This window comes from Thermobia domestica, chromosome 5 (genome assembly GCF_964235325.1).
Source record: "Thermobia domestica chromosome 5, izTheDome1.hap1.1, whole genome shotgun sequence".
Taxonomy (NCBI): Eukaryota; Metazoa; Arthropoda; class Insecta; order Zygentoma; family Lepismatidae; genus Thermobia; species Thermobia domestica.
Genome location: NC_137458.1, coordinates 30,420,748 through 30,443,635, shown reverse-complemented (window position 1 = coordinate 30,443,635; position 22,888 = coordinate 30,420,748). Strand labels below are relative to the sequence as shown.

The 22,888-nt window shown below is 33.5% G+C and overlaps 1 protein-coding gene across 1 annotated transcript in view; it reads left to right on the top strand.

The window, feature by feature from the left end:
• The window catches only part of LOC145685829 (glutamate receptor ionotropic, kainate 2-like), a 90,705-nt gene that overhangs the window by 30,334 nt on the left and 37,483 nt on the right, over window positions 1-22,888 (top strand). The window contains exons 3-5 of the mRNA XM_081758419.1: window positions 4,358-4,660; window positions 7,980-8,080; window positions 15,193-15,372. Coding sequence (XP_081614545.1) covers window positions 4,358-4,660; window positions 7,980-8,080; window positions 15,193-15,372 — 584 coding nt within the window. The remainder of the gene's footprint in view (window positions 1-4,357; window positions 4,661-7,979; window positions 8,081-15,192; window positions 15,373-22,888) is intronic.

Genomic DNA, 22,888 nt, shown 5'->3' with positions numbered 1-22,888 from the left:
AACGTGAGTTTCGCAAATTAATCATAGGTTTAGTTCAGAAGTTGCGTGAAAGGAGCCCGCTGAAGTACAGGTTTGTGCGTGGTGTCACTTGTTTTGCCCCAAGTATTATTTTGGAGCAGCCATCTCTAGCAAGAAAGAGAGCGCAGATTGTTCTTGAAGACCTTCACAGTGCAAACAGGATTTCGTCATATGTGGCTGAACAGGCAAAGAAACAGTTCAGTGTATTGTGTGTTGAAGCACAAGGTTCCTTGAAATCATACTTTTGCGAGTTTACTGCAAGACACGACGATTCTGTAGGATTAGATGAGTTTTACTACAAGATGCTAAAGGATGATGTCAAGTTTGCTAGCCTTTTGAATGTAGTGAAAATTTGCTTGATAATGTCACATGGCAATTCACCGGTTGAAAGTGGTTTCTCCATCAACAAATCACTACTTGTAGAAAATCTTGTAGAACACTCTCTGGTGTCTCAAAGACTTGTGCATGATGCTATCAGCAGTGCTGGGGGTGTAGGTAATATATCCATCACCAGGAGCTTACTACAGTCTGTAAAATGTTCCAGACGAAGGTACCAAGATTATCTGGACAAACAGAAAAGTGTACAGCGCGAAGAAGAAAAGAAAGTTGTAGAAAAGAGAAGGATTAATCAAGAGCTAAAAGATTTAAATGACAAAAGACAAAAGTTGCAGAATAACTTGAAATCAGAAGAAAGTGCTCTTCAAGCAAGAATCGATGAGCTGGAAAAGAAGAAAGGCAGTTTGTAATATGGAACACTTATTAAAAATATAAACTCTTTTATTCCCCACTTTTATGGATAGTTGTGCAATCATAAGTGAGAAATTTTCATGTGAACACATTCTCCATATTGTACAGAAGACGCTTTATTATTATTATTATCATTATTATTTTTTATTTTAAACCATGATATTTTTCAGTTTTATGTCAACATGTGCTAATATAATACATTTTGTAAACTTGTAAATGTACGTTAAAAAATCTTTCTGTATCTTTGTAATCTTGTTTGCATAATGTGTAATAAAATGTAATAATACGACAGTAAATAAGGTGAGAGTTGGCTGGCTATGGGGATGGTGGAGGCCAGAAAAAGTCAGGGAAAAATTGGAAATGCAGTCAGGGAAAATCAGGGAAAGTCAGGGAAATTGAGATGGAATTTTCTGTGGACACCATGACAATGTTTCGAAGCACAACAGGTTTCTTCAGCAGGTGATAGAAACAAGAGATAAAAATATTAAAAAATAAAAGTAAAAAAACACAGGCTACGTCAGCTAAATAAAACACTATTGGCCTTATGCAGAGTCGTTTTGACGCGTGATTAGTGTCATACTAAAGAGTTCGACTAACATGTTTCCCGCAGTAGTCAGGCCTTTAGTATGACGCTAACCATACGCCAAAACGACTCTGCATAAGGCGGTATTTTTCTACTTAATAAGCTGCGTAGAAGTAGCAGCTTTTATCAGCCATACGCCACATCTTGTTCTTGCACAAAGTTATCAAGATCTGACTTCTCCGCAAGCACATAAAACTATGATCCTACCTACATCCAATTTATCCGAGTCTATCCGTGTTCAAGTCCTTTGTCAGGTATTCTTAGTTTTAATATAAAACAATTGTATTGCTATCCTTTCAATATTGTTAAGAGAATTTTTACAAAACTCTATATTTATTTTACATTTTGTGACAGTCCTGTTCAAACTCTGTGTAAGATGAGTTTGTACGAACCGATTACCCTTACTGCATAAACACTTATTCTAAAACTTTAATAATATGTTCATATGTTACCTCTGAGGAAGCTGAACAAAATAACTTCAGAAATAAATATCTATTAAAATAACCACGACATAAATTCTCGCAAAAAAAAGTTGTTCAATTGTAAAAAATGAATTGTTACTTTCATCATAAAAGCATCAACACATATCTGCGATAAAATAGATCATTATTTCAATGACTGTTTCGACGGCGCCTATTATCTTTTTTTAATTGCTATGTATTCGTGAACGTACTTTCTATGTTCCTTTATTTACATCTAGTTTTAGTCACTTCCATTTTGAGCTTAGTTCCTATCCTAGATAGAAAATAAAAAATAAATCTAAAATAATAGTAAAAATAAAACGAGTTATATGAGAAATGGAAGGCGCGAGTAGAATTAGGTAAGATGGGGCTGTTGTAGCTGATTAAGATTGCCTGTGTAGTTTACGGATAGAGTGGTAACATAAGTATATATGCTTTGATATTATGAAAGAATACTTTCAACCTTTGAATTAATTATGAATTAAAATTATTTTTTTTTTTTTAATTCCTGTCATAATTTTGTTCTTTTGCTGTGTTGTACTCTAATGGTATGAACATTTGTTGCAGGTGACATTGCTTCCGTTCTTGATTTCCAATAGAGCTTTTATTGTTGATATAGCGTCGTGAAATATTGAAGTGTTAAAGTTCTACACAACACAAAAGCAAGAAAATCAGTAGAGTTTAGTATTTTTTCCCTCTTTCCAAGGAATAGAATTTTAGCTAAAATCTTGGAATGTCAGAGATTATTTTATCTAATGTAAGTTTTGAAAACTTTGGCAATGTATCTGACTCCCCAATATCGTCCTCTTTTGCGAAGTACCCAAAAGTAAAGAGCCACTTGAAATAAAAAATACGAATTTATGATCTAAAAAATACAAAAACAACAGCAGATGATATGCTGAATGTGTTCAATCAAACAATAATCTTGGTGACCAGACATAACCTTAATAAGCTATGGCATCATGGATTTATATATTTAAAAAGGCTTAATCTAACAGATAGAACACAATAATATAATCTTAAATTAATTTAATAGTACAGATGGTAAGTAGATCGTTCCAGGGCTGTTTTCTTAAGTTGGAATTTACGTAAGTCGAATTTTGACCATCATCATCATCATAGGTATTCTGCCATTATTGGCAGGTCATTTGCCGCAACTGAGAAACTTCCATGTTCCACGGTCTTCCGCTAACCTTTTCGTCTTCCCGTACGATTTTTCTAGTTTGATATCGTCTCATTAATTGTTGTCTCTTTCGCCCTCTCTCTCTCTTTCCTGCCACCATAGCCTCTAGCACGTCCCTCATGATACTGTTCCTTCTTATTCAATGTCTCAACCAGTTTCTCTTCCTCTTCTTAATAATATCTAAAATTGTTTTTTCTTCTTCCCATCATTTCTAAGACTCTCATTTGTTTTCCGCTCGACCCAGCTATTTCTCTTCATTCTCCACACCCACATTTCGAAAGCTTCTGGTCGTTTTTAATCATTTTTGCATAATGTCCATGTTCTGACTCATACAGTAATATACTCCACATGAAGCATTTTATAAATCTCTTTCTTTACCCTTTATGCAAAGTCCCACAAAATAATATTTTGTTCCTCCTAAAGGATTCTTTCGCCATTCCTATCCTTGCTTTTATTTCACATTCACACTTCATATCACTACTAATAATACTACCCACGTATCGAAAGCTAGTCACCTGTTATATTTTCACCCTTCCTACTTCTATATTTGACATCGACAATATTTTGATCATAATCTAAGATAAATTGCAAACACATATGACAAAATAAATAAATAAATAAATAAATAAAAAAAACTGTTTAATAATACTGCAGTGCAAAACATTAGTTTCGTAATATTTCCATACTGCAATGCAAAACTTCATATGCTTTGTAAGTAGGTTATAGTACCTTATATTCAGATCTTTTGTACAGCATTAAAACCGTGGTCTTCGTCGTGGTTAGAATTTTATAAAAATGATTATAACATTTACGTTTGTTTTCTTCCTCACTACAGAGTTTACGTCTCTCTTTCTCTCTCTCTTTCTGTCGTTCTTTCTCGCGTATCTATCCCAGCTCTGCCACGGCGAAGAACGATTTCTTCCAATACCTACATTCTTGTCACATCCGAAGCTGGGAGGACGGCAGACAAAAATATAGGTACCATAAAATGAAAATCTGTGCAAATGACTGAACTAGGCACAAACAACAATAAATTGAAATTAACTTGAGGAGCAAATCACAAAGCCTAGCTAAAATGTGTAAAGAATGTAATGACTCCAATTTCTTCCAAATTTAATAAAATGAGCCTGGGATCGGTGACAGCATCAATCGTAATATATAACGATTAATATTATTGTAACTGTTCAGCAACAGTTAATTAACTATTTATAATTAGTTCTTGCCTTACTAGATGGCTTTCAAAGTAGAATTTTCAAATTTAATTCTATTTCTTACCTCAGAAGTGTTTGTAAATATTATTATATTGGAAATGTATACGTAAGTATGAATTTACGGTGACTGTCTGTAATTGTTTCTTTATTCCAGTTATTCAGTGAAGATGAAAGTACATCCAGAGGACCGTGGTTTATACTGGTTCCAGAAAATTTGAATTACTCAGAAACATTTCGTAGCGTTCCCTTGCCGTTCTCCAGTTATTTCTATCTTCTGAAATCTTCTGCAACTAAAGTAACTCTGGATGATATATATAGATTGGAGGATTCTGAATCTATCATCACAACATTTGTGGCGTCATGGGAAGCTGGAAAAGAGCTGTGGTTTAACAAGAAACATATCTGGGAAAGAAGGAGTAATTTACGGGGAATTCGTATCATAGTGACAGCTTTGCAGGTAAAGCATAACGAGAAGATATTATACGTTTATGCAGTGGTGATATTCTAACCGTTTAACAACCGATTCTCTCTCTCTCTCTCTTTCTCTATTATATATATATATATATATATATATAGGGTGTCCCACCAGGAAAGTGCCATATATTGAGGAATGATAGTATTGGTCATGATAAGCTATCGATCGAGATATCGATGAAAAGCAACTTTATTTTGTACACATTGCTTCAAAGATACATATCTCGAGAATTAATGAAGACATTGGAGTCATTCAAAAACGTGTTGCAGATAGGTAGCACAAGTAATAGCATTAGGGGCCGTTCACATATTACGTAACGCTATTTTTGATCAGTTTTACCCCCTCCCTCCCCCGTCACACTTCGTAATGCAAAACTGAATCTCTTCCCCTTTGTTACGTAACGCTTTTTGATTTTTGTTTTTTCACCAATTTTGTTTATTTTGGAGGATTACCAAAATAAAAAAAAAATAATGGCAAAACTTTTCATTACAAAATGCTTGTATTTTGAATATTTTTGTAGTTTTTCCGCCAACAAATCAAAGTATTAGAAAATTATAATACCGTAATAATATTTTAATCCCATAAGGTTGTTTAATTAACCAGTCTTAATTCTTCTAAATTCCATACTTTCGTTTTCCCAAGAAGATCGCACCCAACCTCTTAGGTCACCGATGATTGGCAAGGCGGAAGTGCTGCAAGAAAATACAGGTAAAACAGCATCTAGAGAATTTGCATTGACCTCTTTTTACTGGAATCGAGAATGCTTCCTGTATTTGAAGTTTCCCAGTGTCGAGATACAAAGAAGCTCTCTTCCCTGTAGATCACAGATTCGATGTGACTGCACACGTAAAGCAGCAGAGACATCTCGTTTGTGAACAAGCTTTCGGACATCTTCTTTGGACTTCAGTTTACCCTCTTTCAAATTATTCTTGTCCTAAATCAGTGCCAGAATGCGAATATACTCGATTTCTCTTGGGAAATTTAAATTTAAAGATAAAAAATTCAGTACGAGATGAATATCGGACGAATTCGGGTTTTATAATCTTATTTTGCGTGGATCGTTCTGTTGCGAAAAACATTATTTCACGAAATAAGAGTTTCTTCTGTTTCACAAGCGAAAACCCGTGGAAGAATAGAGTTGGCAACGATTCAAATCAAAAGTTGTAAATGTATTATCAGAAATAGCGATACCAGTGGGAACGCAAGCCGAAACTGTAACACAAATATATAATATTAAAATATATATACTGCTTTGGTCAGTTGGAGTTTTATTAGTAACTCCAGAAAAGCGTGTATCGTAAATGCATTGCTGCGATAGACACAAAACAGAGCTTTGTTGTATTGTAATACACTCAGGGTTCGTCACCAATCATGCTGGTGTCTAGTAGCGTCTTCAGATCCCTTCTGCATGATTCAATTTATACAGGCTGTATGTTCTCAATTTTCCAAACCAATATAAATATTTATTTATAAAAATGAAAAGAACTGAATAAAAAATATTTGTTTAAAAGATTGCATATAAACCTGAGAATAAAAATAAAGATTACAGAAAAAAAACGTTATGTAACGAAGATATTAACCCCCTTCTCCCTCGTGTCATACTTCGTAACGCAAAGCCGAATCCCCTCTTCCCCTTTGCCGCGTTACGTAATATCTGGACAACCCCTTAGATACGTATCACATTCATTACACTCACAGATCTCAGTGTCTCGGACAAAATCCCGGAATTCAAATTCAAATTTCTATCACCCCATTCATATTTCTGTCTTCCATTGAAGTGAAACAATTGAAAGTTGTTTGTTTTCACAATACAAGCGAGTAGGAAAAGTACAGAGGTGTTTTCACTAATTTGTTTGCCTTCTTTCTTTCACTCTTGGTTAGGTCATGCGTATGTGTGTGTTTATGTCTGGGTATAACAAACGGTTCTGCGAACTCGAAATATTATAACAAGCGGTTCTAACAAACCGTCTGAATAGCACCACTGTGTTTATGTTGTTTTACTTAAATTGTAAATAACTACTGAATAACAAGATACGAAATCCTCCGTTAAATTCTAGCAACACTTCCATATTTTGCCATTTATATTACATTTTCAGTATGTTTTCCCCTCGCCTTCAACGATTTTATGCTGTTTTATCAAACAAAAATCTACACTCTTTGTGAACGGCAGCTGAAATGGCAAAAGTTTGATGTATAGCTAATTTTAGGTCTTCTAAAGATTGAGGTTCCTTCGATGAACTTATTTACAATCCGCCTGGTAGACACGGCTCTGGTTAATTCAATAACAGATTACAGTTATGAATATAAACGACAAAATATTGAATTTATTTTACGTCATATATTTCGTCAAATTTTTATAATTTTAGTTGCAGAGATATTTGCTTGTAAACTTGGTAGATATTTAATAAAATAAAAACGAAATTCATGTTCGTCTGTGTATTCTTCATCAAAGTATCTTGAAGTGTCGTCTAAATTTTTAAGAATAGATGAAAAATATCTTTCTGGTTCGATCCTTTATATGAAATGTAGTAGCTACCTTCATTATTTGTACAGTCATAGAGAGAAATATATACCGTATTTCATCTGACGAAAGCAAATAACTTTTAAATAAATAATTGCCAAAAAATAACACTATTATTTATTAAAAGAACAAGTGTTTGAGTCGAATTTTATTTTTTAATTAAGGCAAAGAAGTTCCAAAGCTAGAATGAACTGCATTCGTATTTCATACGTATGTTAATCTGTTTAAAAACGTACAATTTTCTTCTGACGATGAATGTACCTTTGCAGTAATGTTTGAAATTGAAAGATGGATAGGAATAAAGAACAAATAATGTGCTATCGTATAACTTAGTGTTCAAATATTTCGATTGTATCATAAATCAAATATACTGAATCATTCCTTACACTTCGTACAAAGAAAATATATCGGTTTTGTGGAAATCACTGTCAGTAAGTGTCGTATCAATTGCATGTCAAAGTTAAATTTTTAAAGTTCTGTTGAAAAAGTGTAAAGGAATTTATAAGCATTTGAAGGTTCATTGTTTTTTGATTGAATTTAGTATACCTTTCAGTACCGAGATCATATTTTACGTGCACCAACAGCTTAACCTGGGATCTAAATTATATGAACTTGCGCTGGGAATCGAACTCCGGTCTCCAGGCCAAAGGCACGTGAGCTAACCAGATAGCCACATGAGTAGTCCAGGAGCAACTTAGATATCTTCATGTTAAGATATGGGGGAATGGCTGCCAATAGCTTAATTACTTTTGTTAAATAATTTTCTTTCTTTCTCTTCAGAATCCTCCAATGACTTACGTGAAGAAGAATGGTGATTCTTATGTACTTTCTGGGTATTCGGCAGAATTGTTTCGGTCACTTCAAGATGTCTTGAACTTCAGGTAAATAATATATAATAGTAGCTTAATATATTGATAGAGATGCAACACCATTTCTGAGAGCTTGTGTATTGATATAAAATAAAACATAAATTGATTGCAAGTCAAGATTCTATGCACTTTGAACTAAAGTTAGACGATGAAAAATATAAGATCGAACTTTCTCCTAGAGATTTTTTAAAAATACTTTATGATGCGTGATTGTTTTGTTTTCAAGCTGTCTTCTTCTGCATCTGAAGAAGAGCAATGAAGATTGGTCGAAATATTGTAAACTATGCCTTTCTTTTTTAAGCGTCTTTATATATGTATAAAACAAATGGTTAAAGATTTCCATTTATTTATAGTTCGTAACTTTAATTTAATTTAATGTGTGTTATTTATTTAATTGTAGAACAAGAGCTTGTGCTGGTTTAAGACCTAAGCCTGAAATTGGTCTAAAATACATAGTTTCTTGACGATCTGTTGTCTTTCTTAATGAGAATGTTTTGAGGAAACAAATATGGGGAAAGAAACCAGAGTATTCAGTCAAAGAGATTCACATTTATATGACAAGTGTTGTGAGTATAGTTAGTCGTAATGTCTTACCTCACGGGACTCAAACATTCTCGACTTCATTGTCTTCTAATAACCCTTAACGTCTATTCCAATGCTATCAGTTCCCTTTCATATACTTAGGAAACCACTGTATTAAAAGTCAAGAATATTACTATTACCGCACATATATACTTGAAACAGTAGCATTCATACTCATACTACTAGGGTAGAGATAAAAGATGGTACACGAGAATTTTAGACCTTCCCAATCACCTTTTTATTATAAAAGTTTCTCGTTATATATAGTAGTATTAAATATTACAGAGCAAATATAAGTTCCTCTTATATATTTTGATGGCTTATTAGTAAGATTGTTGAAACCCAATGACCAAGCGTCTTACTGTGACAAGAACCAAAGCTCTTTTGGCCAAGATGTGTGTAGATGCCTCTCAGACATCAGGCGTCCTAGGGAGTGGTGAGGTGTTTGCAGAGATCAGGCATGCTAGTAAAAGGAACTCTTAGAGACTAGATATTCTAGAGAATGCTAAGGATAAAGGAGCTCTCAGAGACAAGTCTTAGGTAGTAGTGAGATGTTTGCAGAAACCAGGCGTGGTAGTAAAAGGAACTCTTAGAGACTAGACATTCTAGAGAATGCTAAGGATAAAAGAGCTCTCAGAGACAAGTCCTAGGTAGTAGTAAGATGTTTGCAGAGATCAGGCCTCCTAGCAAAATGAACTCTCAGAGAGTAGGCGTCTTAGATAGTGTTAAGGATAAAAGAGCTCTCAGAGACAAATCCTAGGGAGTAGTGAGGTGTTTGCAGAGATCAGGCTTGTTAGTAAAAGGAACTCTTAGAGGCTAGACATTCTAGAGAATGGTAAGGATAAAGGAGCTCTCACAGACCAGGCGTCCTAGAGAGTGTAGGTGATTATTAATCGATGGAGAATGATGTCTTCTGCGGTGTGTTGGCTCTTTTTATCCTGAAATGTTGCCGTGTTCATTAATCTTCGTTACTTGACGATCGTTGACGATGACTGACGACGTTCTTCTTCGTGGTTGTCTGAAATTTGCTTACAGCCAGCACGTACTGTTGAAAGCACGTGTAGAACCTTGCAATACATGTGAATAAACGAAATTTTCTAATAAATTTGGACTGACATCAATACAACAGTAGAACTGTCAATCATATTAATATATAGCATTTCCAGATAGCAATTATTTATTAAAATTTATTTGCTTTAGTAAATAGGAATAAAAATATATGATAAACTATCAAATTCTGTCAAACAAGTGTCAAATTTATAGCATACAGGATATCTCAAGTTATTGTTGCATAATCACTACACTTCGGATTTTCGCATATTTGCATGTTCTTTTCTTTCCTATTGTGATATCGATATGCTATCTTAATAGATATTCGTTATAGCTGGTTTGCAACTGAAATAACGAGGTTTTATATAGTGCATATAATGCACATTTTGAAGGTTAGTGGGTATTTACACCGTCACTACTTATATATGCATAAGTAATGTAATTAGTACATTTATTCCTTTCCAAAATTTCGTTCCTCTCCCCCAAATAAAAAAGAGAAAAATTGTAATTTAGACCATCATAGCGGATTTGAAGACTACCAAAATGCTATAAATATGGAGTAAATACTATGTATGGTCGGTCACATCCCTCTGCACCAAACTTAGAAACAGATCCATATGAACATGACTTAAAACTTTTCCTTATTGAAACTGTTATTCAATAGTCCGCATCTGATCCTGTGTAGAGAATTAGATAAAGTGAACAATTCTACCAGTTTGCCAGATTTCCCGGTACCAGTACAAGTAGGTACGTGGGGGTAAATGTACGGTCGCGTTCCACGTGTGTTACCAGTTTATTCATAGAGGGGAATAAATCTTCTGGAATTAACACTGTTGGTGCACGTATAGACCAACCTGGCTGCAGAAATCCGTCATTTCGGTGTTATTGGCTGCCGAAAACATGAAAAAATGAACTTTAAAAGTCCATACCTCCAATATATGGGACCTACCGTAGTCGGGTCAAGACTTCACTTAGGAACTAATATGTGCCTATCCAAATAGCTATGTTTCAGATCCCAACAATTTTTATAGAGGTGGTTGGTGATTATTTCAAATTATATTCCCGTAGTCAAACTCCCTCTATAAAAATTGTTGCATGAGTATCGCAGGATCGTGAAACATGTATTTTTGGATAGCGCACATATTAGTTCCAACTACGGTAGGTCCCTTAGTTCTGGAGCTATGGACGTTAAAGTTAATTTTTTCATGTTTTCAGCAGTCTATAACTCCGAAAGGAAGAATTTATGCACGCAGCTTGGTCTATACTTTTTGTCTTATCTTGGTGTCAGGAACCACCTCCCAAACGTTGTCAGTGTTGTTTTGAAACACCATATATATACAGTATATATATAAACACTTTAATCGAATTTCGAAGAGAATAAAATAATTAGAAGAATTAGGCTTAGAACTCCCAACTGCAATACAATTGTTTCAACTATTAAAAACACAAATACGTCCAGGCAATGGCAGAAGCATTTAAGGGAAATGCTGAGTCAAATCTTGGAAAAAAAAATCTATAATTCTTATAAGGTGTAAATCAAATGCTTTAAAGAATAATGAATCTAGAATTTCACAGCTTCTCAGCAAATGATATTTCACCATTAAAATATTTTTTAACAACTTGGCACACCAAAAGAACTTTTTCAATGTGCAAAAATGGATAAAGTGAGAGACTAAAAACATTTATAACAGAAAATATTGAAATTTGGTACTATGCGTGTTAGTTTGTGTTAAATCGTTATTTTAACATAAGTGCAACTGTATGTGTTAGTTTCTTAAACACCCAACCCAACTAGCGTCAATTGCCCGGTTCGTTGGGTTAAAATAAGAAAAATTAGTAATATGTTCCGTTAGTCAGTTACTGTTTACTATTACTGAAGCAGTCTCTGATATCGGTCATTTTCAGTCATTTTTATATATCTCCCCCTCCCCTAAGTTAGGGGCTGAATTTGGATTTAGACGGCATCGAAAGTGTCACTGTTCATCTCAACGACTCCGAAAACTATGGATTCGATACTAATATTGGTCATTTTCGACCATTTTTTTTTAAATATTCCCCCCCCCCTCCTTCTACCCTAAGTTGCATCTTCGTAGTGAAATGATAAAAACCATCCCAGGCTTGAATCTCATCTATTGTGTTGTAACCAGATTTTATGAGGGGAAAAAAAGGAGGAATAAATGGAGATAATAAGTTGTTAAAAAAGTGATAGTGCCTTAGTAAATGATAAGAAAAAACCTTGAAAAGAGGAACATTAATATGTCATAACGACTTGTCCTGAGATAGAAGGTAATGAGACTTTGATTGTATAAAAAAAAAAAAAAAAAAAAGGAAAATTAAAAGACTGATTGGGAATATAAGGGGACGGAAAAAAGAGAGGAGGAGGACGGATACAGCCTGGACGTCGAGGGTGATTGGAGTGAGCCATGTGGAAAGTACAAATAATTTGCTAAATAAAAGGTAAAATATAATTATTGGAAATGTGCCTCTTTGCTGCATATTTATCTCTTTACTGTATATTTTCTCAATTTTTAATGCATAGTTACAAGAATATTTTGACCTTTTTTTAGTGCATATCAATTCAAAGCCTGATAATCGCTTTGAATTCTGTGACAGAAGGAGACAAAGAAGCTTCAATCAGATCTTTCTGTACAAGATCAAGATTAAAATTTACTTTGCGTGTCGAGAATAAGCAATAAGTAATGTGTAAAAATTAAGTTGCTGTTTTATTATGTTGTATCTTAAATGTATAGTATCTGTAAAATATTATGTCTAAACATTTTATATCTCCTGAGAACCCATGAACCCAGTAATCCTAAGGCGTGAAGTTAAGTAAATAAATACATTTTATTTACGTAATTAAAGTAATGTAAAATTGTTAAAAGGAGGGAAAACAGATACAGAAATTGTTTTAGAATCGCCATTTATAAAAATAAGTGATTTGTCTTCACTAGAAATTAGGATGGGATATTATTATTATTATTATTATTATTATTATTATTATTATTATTATTATTATTATTATTATTATTATTATTATTACAGTGAAACCTCCGAATAACGGACACCAATTTAACATGAACTTTTGTCCGTTACTGAGAGCTGACCGTTACAGAGAGGTTACAGAAATTTAATTTCTCAGAACGTACAGTAAATACATTATGTATGAGCGTTCAATATGAAAATATACTACTTAGCACATATATGAATTACTGGGAGGGATGAAGGAGAAATTCATTTCTGTTAAAAAATATTATTGCTGGGGCATTGTTAATACATCACTCTTTTGTTTAGCGAAAAAGACATGCTTTTTCCTCTACAAGGGTAATAAAACTCACTAGCAAGTTTCCTCTGAGAATCCTCAGTACGGTTGCGGAATGGATGAAAAGGCAAGTTATTGGGAATGCATATGTTTATTGACTCAGCCCCAATCACAAAGAATATTCTGTTAGAGAAAGTGAAAAGGGAAGCTGGAAAAACTCCAACCCAGACTTGTTCCAGTATCATAAGTAAAAGAAAACTGTTGCTTTTCTAAAAAAGTAAGATCACTTTTCCATCTTACATGAATCTTCTAGCTGTCATAAAATAAATAAATAAATAAATGAAATAAAATAAAAATAAGAATAAAAAACCTTGCAACGCAATCTTTCTATTTACTGTTTACATTACAACTTCCTGAAAGCAAGAAAGGTATCTCCACCCATGCAGCACTGCACTCCAGTGGACAAATAGTGAACCTCCTCATTAAAAACGTGTATTTTGGCGCACTTTCCCCTGCCTCTCCAAAAGAATCCGTTGTTTCGGAAGCGGCGAAACTTTTTTTTTTTCTGTTGTTGTATGCCCCTTTCAATACTATGTTTACATGGTGAAATATGGTAGGGTTTCAAGATTTTTTTTTTTTTTTTTTATGACAGCTACAAGATTCATGTAACGTGGCAATGCGGTCTAAGAGAGGAAACATTGCTAGTTGAAAATGTTATTGTAGAACAAACTGTGTTTGTTTTGTTATGTATGAAATTGGCGGGAAAGATGCAAGACCCAGAGGAAAAAAGGGCTAATTTTTTTAGAGAAGGGAAGATCTTTCGCATAGAATTCTTGGCCATACGACTGACTCTTCATGAATGTTATTGCATGTTGAAGGTTTTCTAGGATTTCCACCAGAAAGCAGTTTATTGTGGGCAGAAAAGAAAGAAGAATTTGAAGTTCAGCTTGAAGCTGTGCTGTTTGATAGTTCACCAGGTCTAGACTCATGATAGAGACACTTGTGGGGAAAATACTTTTCTGTCTACTGTAATACATCGCAGAAACGAGAATAATTCCTGTCCGTTATGAAGAGATTATTGAAACGTTTGGGAAAAAAGGGACTGTCCGCATCCGTATCTGAGAGTGTCCGTAAAAGGGAGGGTTTTGTTCCGTAAGAGAACATATATTTTTCCAGAGAAAAAAAAAACCTGTCCGTATTATAGGGGTGTCCGTTAAGAGAGGTTTTACTGTATTATTATTATAATTTTATTATTATTATTATTATTATTATTATTATTATTATTATTATTATTATTATTATTATTATTATTATCTAGACCTTTTATCGCAAAGAAGAGAACAACAAACGTTAAGATTTTTAGTCCATTCTAGAAAATAAGTTATAGTCAGTATCTTGTAAATATCTCATACAGAGTACCAACTCACAGAGTAAGGAAAGCAAATTTATTGTGTAAGAACGGTACAAAGAACTTTACATTAAGTACCTTACTTACTATGTATGATAACAGAAGACTGGACTCTTAGAAATCAGGCTTGTATTAGGTTTTTAGTACTTTCGTAATGTTTTATCCTATTATAACAATTCAGGCATGATTCTCTTTTATAAATAGTTATATTCACGTTTTATTATTAGACAATCTAATCATTAAGATTAGGGCTATTTTAGTGGTTTTACTTTGTTATATTTTACTTTAAATGACTCAGTTTTAAACTACGAAATAATACAATTGTAGTCTTATATGGTATAACTTTGAATTTTAAGCCTTTGAACTGTATTACGTTCAAATATTCAATTACCTTGTACAGTGTTATATACTTGGCTAACGCTGTTATTAACATTGTAAATATGTTATTAAATGAAATTGTTATTATTATTTATTGTGCCAGTCGTAGAGAACTATAGACATTATAATAGAAATTTAAGTGTGTAAAAGCAACAAGTGATGTAGATCTATCCACTTTAGAGGTCAATCAAGGACTGCACAACACTACACCTTTTACCTTTTCATTATGCTTAGATAGGGATGTATGAAGAACAACTTGTAAATAATAATTTTACCCGGACAATTCTTTGTATCTTTTCCCTTTAACTTCCTTAGCTGCTTCTTAGTTCTGGTTTGAATTTAGTCTAGTATTCCAGTCGAAGTTTTTGTAGGTAGAGGAACAGAAAAAAGACGTAAAGGTATTACTAAGACCTCTTGATGTCCTATTAACTTTTGTATGTATTCCAGTTACGAAGTCATAACACCCGTTGATGGAAAATTTGGCAACTTCGACGAAAAGTCAGGCCAATGGAATGGTTTAATTGGTCAACTAGTACGTAAGGAAGCTGACATCGGTGTGACACCTGTATCAGCAACTCCTCAAAGAGCTGGCCATGTTTACTTTTCCAGTTCGGTTCTTCATGGGAGGTTTGTTTGTCTTTCATACATTTATCTGCTTTAGTCAAAATGACGATTGGTTACTACAGTTATGTTTAGATCAGAGAAACCTCAGCATTTAAATGTAAACAGACTTGTTATCTTTAATATATGCTAATTGTTATTTACTTTCTGAAATTTAGATACAAACATGATCATAGTTCATAGACACTACCTACAAATAAGATTATAGTACATACAGTAGATAGTACCTACATAGTGCATAGATAGTGCCTACAAATATGATCATAGTACATAGATAGTACCTACAAATGTGATCATAGTACATATATAGTATCTACAAATATGATCATAGTAGATGTTTCACATTAGGATACTTTGAATGTGCATTGACCCGTTCGTCTTAGTTGCACGTCACTGTTGTAAAGGCTTCCAAAATTTGAATGTTTCTGATACTATAACGTCCTCATTTTATAACACTGAATAATAAATTTTCGTTCAATATGTTGATTTCAAATATGTAATAGTGTTGCGTAGTGTCATTTGAAAAAATCAACTTTATGTTGGATTGACAACACTGTAAATGCGATGGTAGTCCAGAATATGTTTAAACAACTATTCCTGTCGATATTTGTATCTTACAAAATTTTAATTTTTTTATTACTTTAAAACGTACAAGGATGTTTCAAGGTAACTGTCACGCTGTATATATATATATATATATATATATATATATATATATATATATATATATATATATATATATATATTGACAACCCAGCCACTCAGTGCCTAATTGGGGATGCAATTTGAGTGAGACTGAGCGCCTTCCACTCACCATCTAGAATGAGTGGGAATGATCTTATATTCATGTGCGAGAGGTTTTACTTAATTAATCATATACCAACTGGGGATTAATACAAGTAAAAAAACAGTAACTTCATTCGGTAAACAACAATTATATTTCTCATAGATAAAGTATATGACTGCAAGTGTTGTGATGTGTTAGATACGGATAATCGGAATATTTGCCAGATGAGTATCGCTTTGATCGAGTATTGAGCCTTTGAGCCCTGAATGAGAGTAACACATACCTGATGGTTCTGATGATGCTCCAATGATGACCTCGGTGATGGATGTTGTTCCTCCAAGTTGAAACTCGCAATTAGTAGTTGATGTTGACGAGCATTGAGTTATGGAATACTCCCAAATGCTAATGTTGTCTCGAAGTTCTCCGTGGATAAAATAACGTATTCTATGATGACTGTCCGTTGACTGTCATTTGACTGTCCTACTGTCTTTGACTAAACTCTCAAAGACTTGATCATGTTGACTACTAAGGACTAATTCGCGTTGCTTCTAAAAGCTGTTCCAAGACTCTCGAAGATCGTGTCGAACTGACTGTTACTACTGAATCGACTCTCTCCTGAACTGTCCTCGAACTCTCTCGAACTGTCTCCCAAACTGACTGTCTTCCAACTCCTGTCGTCTGCTGGATGGCACGTGCGACCCCCTTTCACTTGGAAAAACAAATTCTTTCCATGTGTCAAGACTCAAAAACTGCAACTCTCGACACACTCTGATTTCTCGATTCTAAGCAATTTCCTCATATCCGTGAATGTGTGATGTTCACAAAAAGCTTACAATCTTTTTCTTTTTACAATGTACAGTATTTGGAAAATGCACGAATTAACACATTGTCTGCATTACCTTCCTGCATTGCCAGACTCTCAACGAAACATATTCTTGACATTCTATTTACATTATTATGCTGACTGTTGAATAATAATAATCCGCAGCTTGCATTCTATATCATTCGTAACACTTAATCACCTTAACCTTAATATTTTCTAAAACACGATTCTTGCTACATAAACATTGATTAAAAATAAAATTAAAATTATACATAATTATTGACTTGAAAACGACAACGAAATACGATCCTGCCACATGTCCCCCCTTAAAATCTTGGTTGCTTCGCAAACCAAACTAGACCTCGTAAGAGGGCGTTACTATTTTGCACTCCCTGTATATACAATATAAAAATGAGTAATGAAACATAAATATAAACTTAAAATTGAGTAGGACATGTGTAAATATGTAGAATAACAATATAAACAATAATTAATTTTCCTTCACCTAAAACATTAATGTTATAAATATCTTTTTAATCTTTAATCATTTTTCTCAATTAATAAAATTACGTGAAGCAAAACTTTGAAATCTGTATTTATAAAAGTATACGCTCACGACATCTAGTGAGCTGTTAGAGAATTATTTGATCATCACATTAACACAAGTACTCTGTGCAAACATTTATATATGTACATTTGTAGATACTCTGCATTGCAAATCTCCTCACAATGAAGCTTTTAGGTTTCTTATTTCAAAAACTTTCCACTACCTTTGCTGTCCATACATGCCAACTTACGCATTTTATTGGCCGTATAAGTAACGGATGATGATTGTTCTTTACCATTGCCATGTACTTCAGAATCTAGAAGAAAAACTTCTTAACACATTATTAAAACAAATACACTGATATTATTAACGTAGCACTAAAATAAAATTGAAAATATAATTGTTTTATTTTCATCATAAAAACCGGACACTGAAATTTTAATGTTGGGGAAATAAAATTTTGCTGTAGGCAATTTGCTACACTGCACTAGTTCCAGGCTAGCAACTGCTGTTTCAGCACTATTCAATCAAGGTTAAGATTATTTCCGCTCCAACAAATCTGTTTGCGCGTCGGTTTGGATCGGTGAACACTGACTGTTAATGTGCACTACGAAAATTTAAGTTATTTTGCCAAAAATATTGTGTTTTACAGCACAATGACATCACAAGTTGTGTCGGAGTTTTTCTTCCCTTGTCGCATGTCCAACGGGTATACCAAAATTGTTCCATTCCGTGACATGTACTTGCGGGATTTCATGCACTACACTAGTGTTACCCATATTCAGAATTCGTGCTACTACTAGATTTTGCTCTACTCGACTGGCTTTTCTTTTCTCATTATTCAAATATTAAAATGTGGCTTGAAATATTATTAAGTGATAAATATAACTTAGTGAATATATATAATTACTTCAAAGACATAAACAATGGATTATATAATGGACTACACAATGGATAACTATTTTATGTTGGTGAGTACAAAAATTTTTACATATTTAAACACGAATATATAATTAAACACTATGTCTATTTACCTATAATTAACCTATAAATATTATTATTATTATTCCTAACGCTCGATAACTGTATACAAAAATTGATTGAGATTCAGGGAAATTGATGGATTTCACATTTCCTTGAAATCCGATGAGGCCTTGGTTGTTAGATACGGCTGCCTGACTAGCCGTATTATCCCAATCAAAATTTGGCTACAGCTACACATTTACTATTAAACTATCTCCATATTTTTTTAAAATCTGACTTTAAAATTTTCAAAAATTTTGATTCTTCTCTATACTCAAATTAAATTCAATAAGACTTTCGTAACGTTGTTTTTTTTTTCAAATTAGTAGACGTTTCAAACTATTGATCTCTTTCGATAGATTTATAATCATAGACTTCGTATTTATTTTATTATTATTTATTCAGTTATTTGCCTAACTACTTCGTCCTGGGTGGCCATTCCCACAACAATATCATTAGGTCAAAACTATTTATTATTATTACTTGTTATTACGTTATTACTCATCTGTTCATTTATTAGATTATTATTCTCTATACTCATTATTATTCTTATTACTATATTAAATTATTAACGTATTAGATTATTAAATAATGCCGACAGGGCCTATATCTGTGAGAAGGAATACCTCGAAGTGAGTATAATAACTGCTTCATTTGTCCAACTCGAAACGTACTTAAACTGTTCAGGGCTACTCTGTGCAGGAAAACAACATCTGCTTGTCCCCGATAATATTTCTCTTATTTCTATACTCTTGCGCTTATTCTTCTATATCATTTTCATCTACTTATTCTTTGAGTACTCTAACGCTTAACATATATATATTTCTTTTATAACTATATCATTCGACGATGCATGCGATATCTTCTATAAATATTCAATACTTATTAATACTCTCTATTCTTGTTTATTAATTATTCTTTATTTACTATTTACTATTACACTCGTCTTCTCCATATTCACATTTATTATTATTTAAGTCTATGATATCTATCTATGTTTCCTTACTTTCTTTACGTCTATCATATATTAATTGTCTACTTTTCTAGAATCTATTTTCTACTAAAATTTCCTTCTTCTCGCTACTCACATTCCTAGAAACCAACTCTTTTCCTCTTTCCTTCAAACTAATACAAATGAAATGATTAAACTAGACAAACTTCTTATATTATAAACTCCAGAATATCAACATATTCTGCTCTTTACTATTCTAGATGCTCTCCTAACATCTATAACTATTCTGACTATCCTATTCATACACTCTAGGATATAGAATTATCTAATTACTACTTACTAATTTACCACTAACTTAATTTAATTTACACTAAGGGATTTGGCTAAAAATGAAGGATATCTCCACAAAAAAAAAAAAAAAAAAAAATTGCACTGCTTTGCGCGTGATGTACGAGTCAACACCTGTGTCTCTTTTCCAACAATCACGGAAGACTTATGTGGCTTAATAAATAAAATATTCTCATCGAAGTTTGGTAATCGCCCAATTCAACTCGAAGAGAATGGGATTTCCTTCCTAATTAGAGTTTCCCCTAATGAAAGGTTCGCCTAATTTCCAGGGTTCTTAATTTTAACTTACATGTCTAGATTAAATCTATTTCAATTGCATCATTCATTTTTCCTGAATTTTTTTTCATTCTTGCCTTTCTTACATCTAATTCCTAAAACAAAACTAATAACAAAATCATTCATATATTCATTTTCTTTTTTCTTTTTTTTCTCCATAGTCTTCCCTAATTTTAATCTATTCATTACGTCACTAAATTAAACACTATATGCCTTAAAGACATAATTCATTAAAATAAATTGATAGTCAGATTTCTATTCACATTATTCTAATATTCGCTAAATATTCTTATAACCTACATATTCCTATGGATATTCTAATAATATTCCTAATCACCAACTAATAATCCTATTCAAAATATGCACTAATACTCTAACTTATATATATATTCCTCTAAATACTAATAATAATTCTATTTACAATATTCCACATTCTAATGATATTTATTTTACCAACCACGGTGTCCTTTTTTTAAATAGACTTGCAAAAGCGGCTAAATCCAACAAGGATTTATCGCTTGCAACAATAAACTTAGCTTGTTTCTCTAGTTGACCTAATGTAGATACAAAATCTGCTACCTTAATAGCCTGAGTGCAGTTGTACGTGAATCTAAACCTATCCAGCCATTTGTTTACAACGTCCTGGCTCGCACCATTCGAAAATAACGCACATATCTTATATCTAATTTTGTCCTCCTTAACTGCGAAAAACACAGCATTTCTTATGAGAGTATTTGTCTCGGATATTCCTGACAAAATTGATAAGTAGTGACGTAAAAACCCTAATTCTACTAATTCTGCCATATCGAAGTTTTTCTGCGTGAACTCAATCAAATAATAGTGCTTATAGGCGTATCCTAATACGTTCCTTCGAAATTCTTGTTCTTTTGTTTCGTCGTACGTTGGACTGTACTCTGAAAAATGTTTAAGTACACCTAAATCTAAGCAGTAGTATCTAGATTTAGAAAATATCGAGACCGGTGTCCCATCGTCTCTCATTACCGGGTAGTGTTCTCTATGGTTATTACTTAACGAAAGCATATTGCTCTGTCTTAATAATACTCTTAATTCTACACTAATACTCTTTATTATAATGACTGGAATAGCACATGCTCATTCCACTATTATACGTTTCAGCGTTCGTCGCTGTATTCGTGTCCTTGACGCAGTCTATCTGATGCAAAAGACTTCGCTTAGCTTCGTAGCTACTCGGAACCATTCGGCTTTCAACGCTCTCAATGGTCCGTGCGATTCTCTCATTCACATCGGCTACAGCGATGCTTGTTTTGTTGTGACAATTCTTACGCTCTAATTTTCCTTTAATTAATATTCGTTTAATAATAATTTTACTATAACCTATAATCCCTATAACCATGTATGATATTATTCTTACTAACCTAAACTAAAATATATATATATATGCAATGAAATAAACTATATTAAAATCTAAATATTATCACTTTAAATCCGTAATTATTTTCCATGAAGGATCGAACCTGAGTACCACCAAATTACGTACTCACTCTTGTTCATGCTTTTACTCATTCTAACCTTCAGAACTGTTTATAAATATCACCTGGTATCACTTGTTATCACTTTTTCGTTACTGTGCGACAATTGATTAATCCACTTTATCTTTGTTAACATGCTTAAAATAAACGGGTGGGATGGGTGGGATTTTAACTTTACTTACGCTTAAAATTACTATTTTAAATTCACTATTTGACGTAATGTAATGTACTTCACCATGAATGGGCGGGTTGGGAGGGAATTAAATTAACTGAAGTTACAAATATAACGTAATATACCATAATTCAAAAATGGGTGGTTTGGGAGGGACTTGTGCTACTATTGTGCTGTTCTCGAAACCGACAGCATACTCCACCATGACAACCCAGCCACTCAGTGCCTAATTGGGGATGCAATTTGAGTGAGACTGAGCGCCTTCCACTCACCATCTAGAATGAGTGGGAATGATCTTATATTCATGTGCGAGAGGTTTTACTTAATTAATCATATACCAACTGGGGATTAATACAAGTAAAAAAACAGTAACTTCATTCGGTAAACAACAATTATATTTCTCATAGATAAAGTATATGACTGCAAGTGTTGTGATGTGTTAGATACGGATAATCGGAATATTTGCCAGATGAGTATCGCTTTGATCGAGTATTGAGCCTTTGAGCCCTGAATGAGAGTAACACATACCTGATGGTTCTGATGATGCTCCAATGATGACCTCGGTGATGGATGTTGTTCCTCCAAGTTGAAACTCGCAATTAGTAGTTGATGTTGACGAGCATTGAGTTATGGAATACTCCCAAATGCTAATGTTGTCTCGAAGTTCTCCGTGGATAAAATAACGTATTCTATGATGACTGTCCGTTGACTGTCATTTGACTGTCCTACTGTCTTTGACTAAACTCTCAAAGACTTGATCATGTTGACTACTAAGGACTAATTCGCGTTGCTTCTAAAAGCTGTTCCAAGACTCTCGAAGATCGTGTCGAACTGACTGTTACTACTGAATCGACTCTCTCCTGAACTGTCCTCGAACTCTCTCGAACTGTCTCCCAAACTGACTGTCTTCCAACTCCTGTCGTCTGCTGGATGGCACGTGCGACCCCCTTTCACTTGGAAAAACAAATTCTTTCCATGTGTCAAGACTCAAAAACTGCAACTCTCGACACACTCTGATTTCTCGATTCTAAGCAATTTCCTCATATCCGTGAATGTGTGATGTTCACAAAAAGCTTACAATCT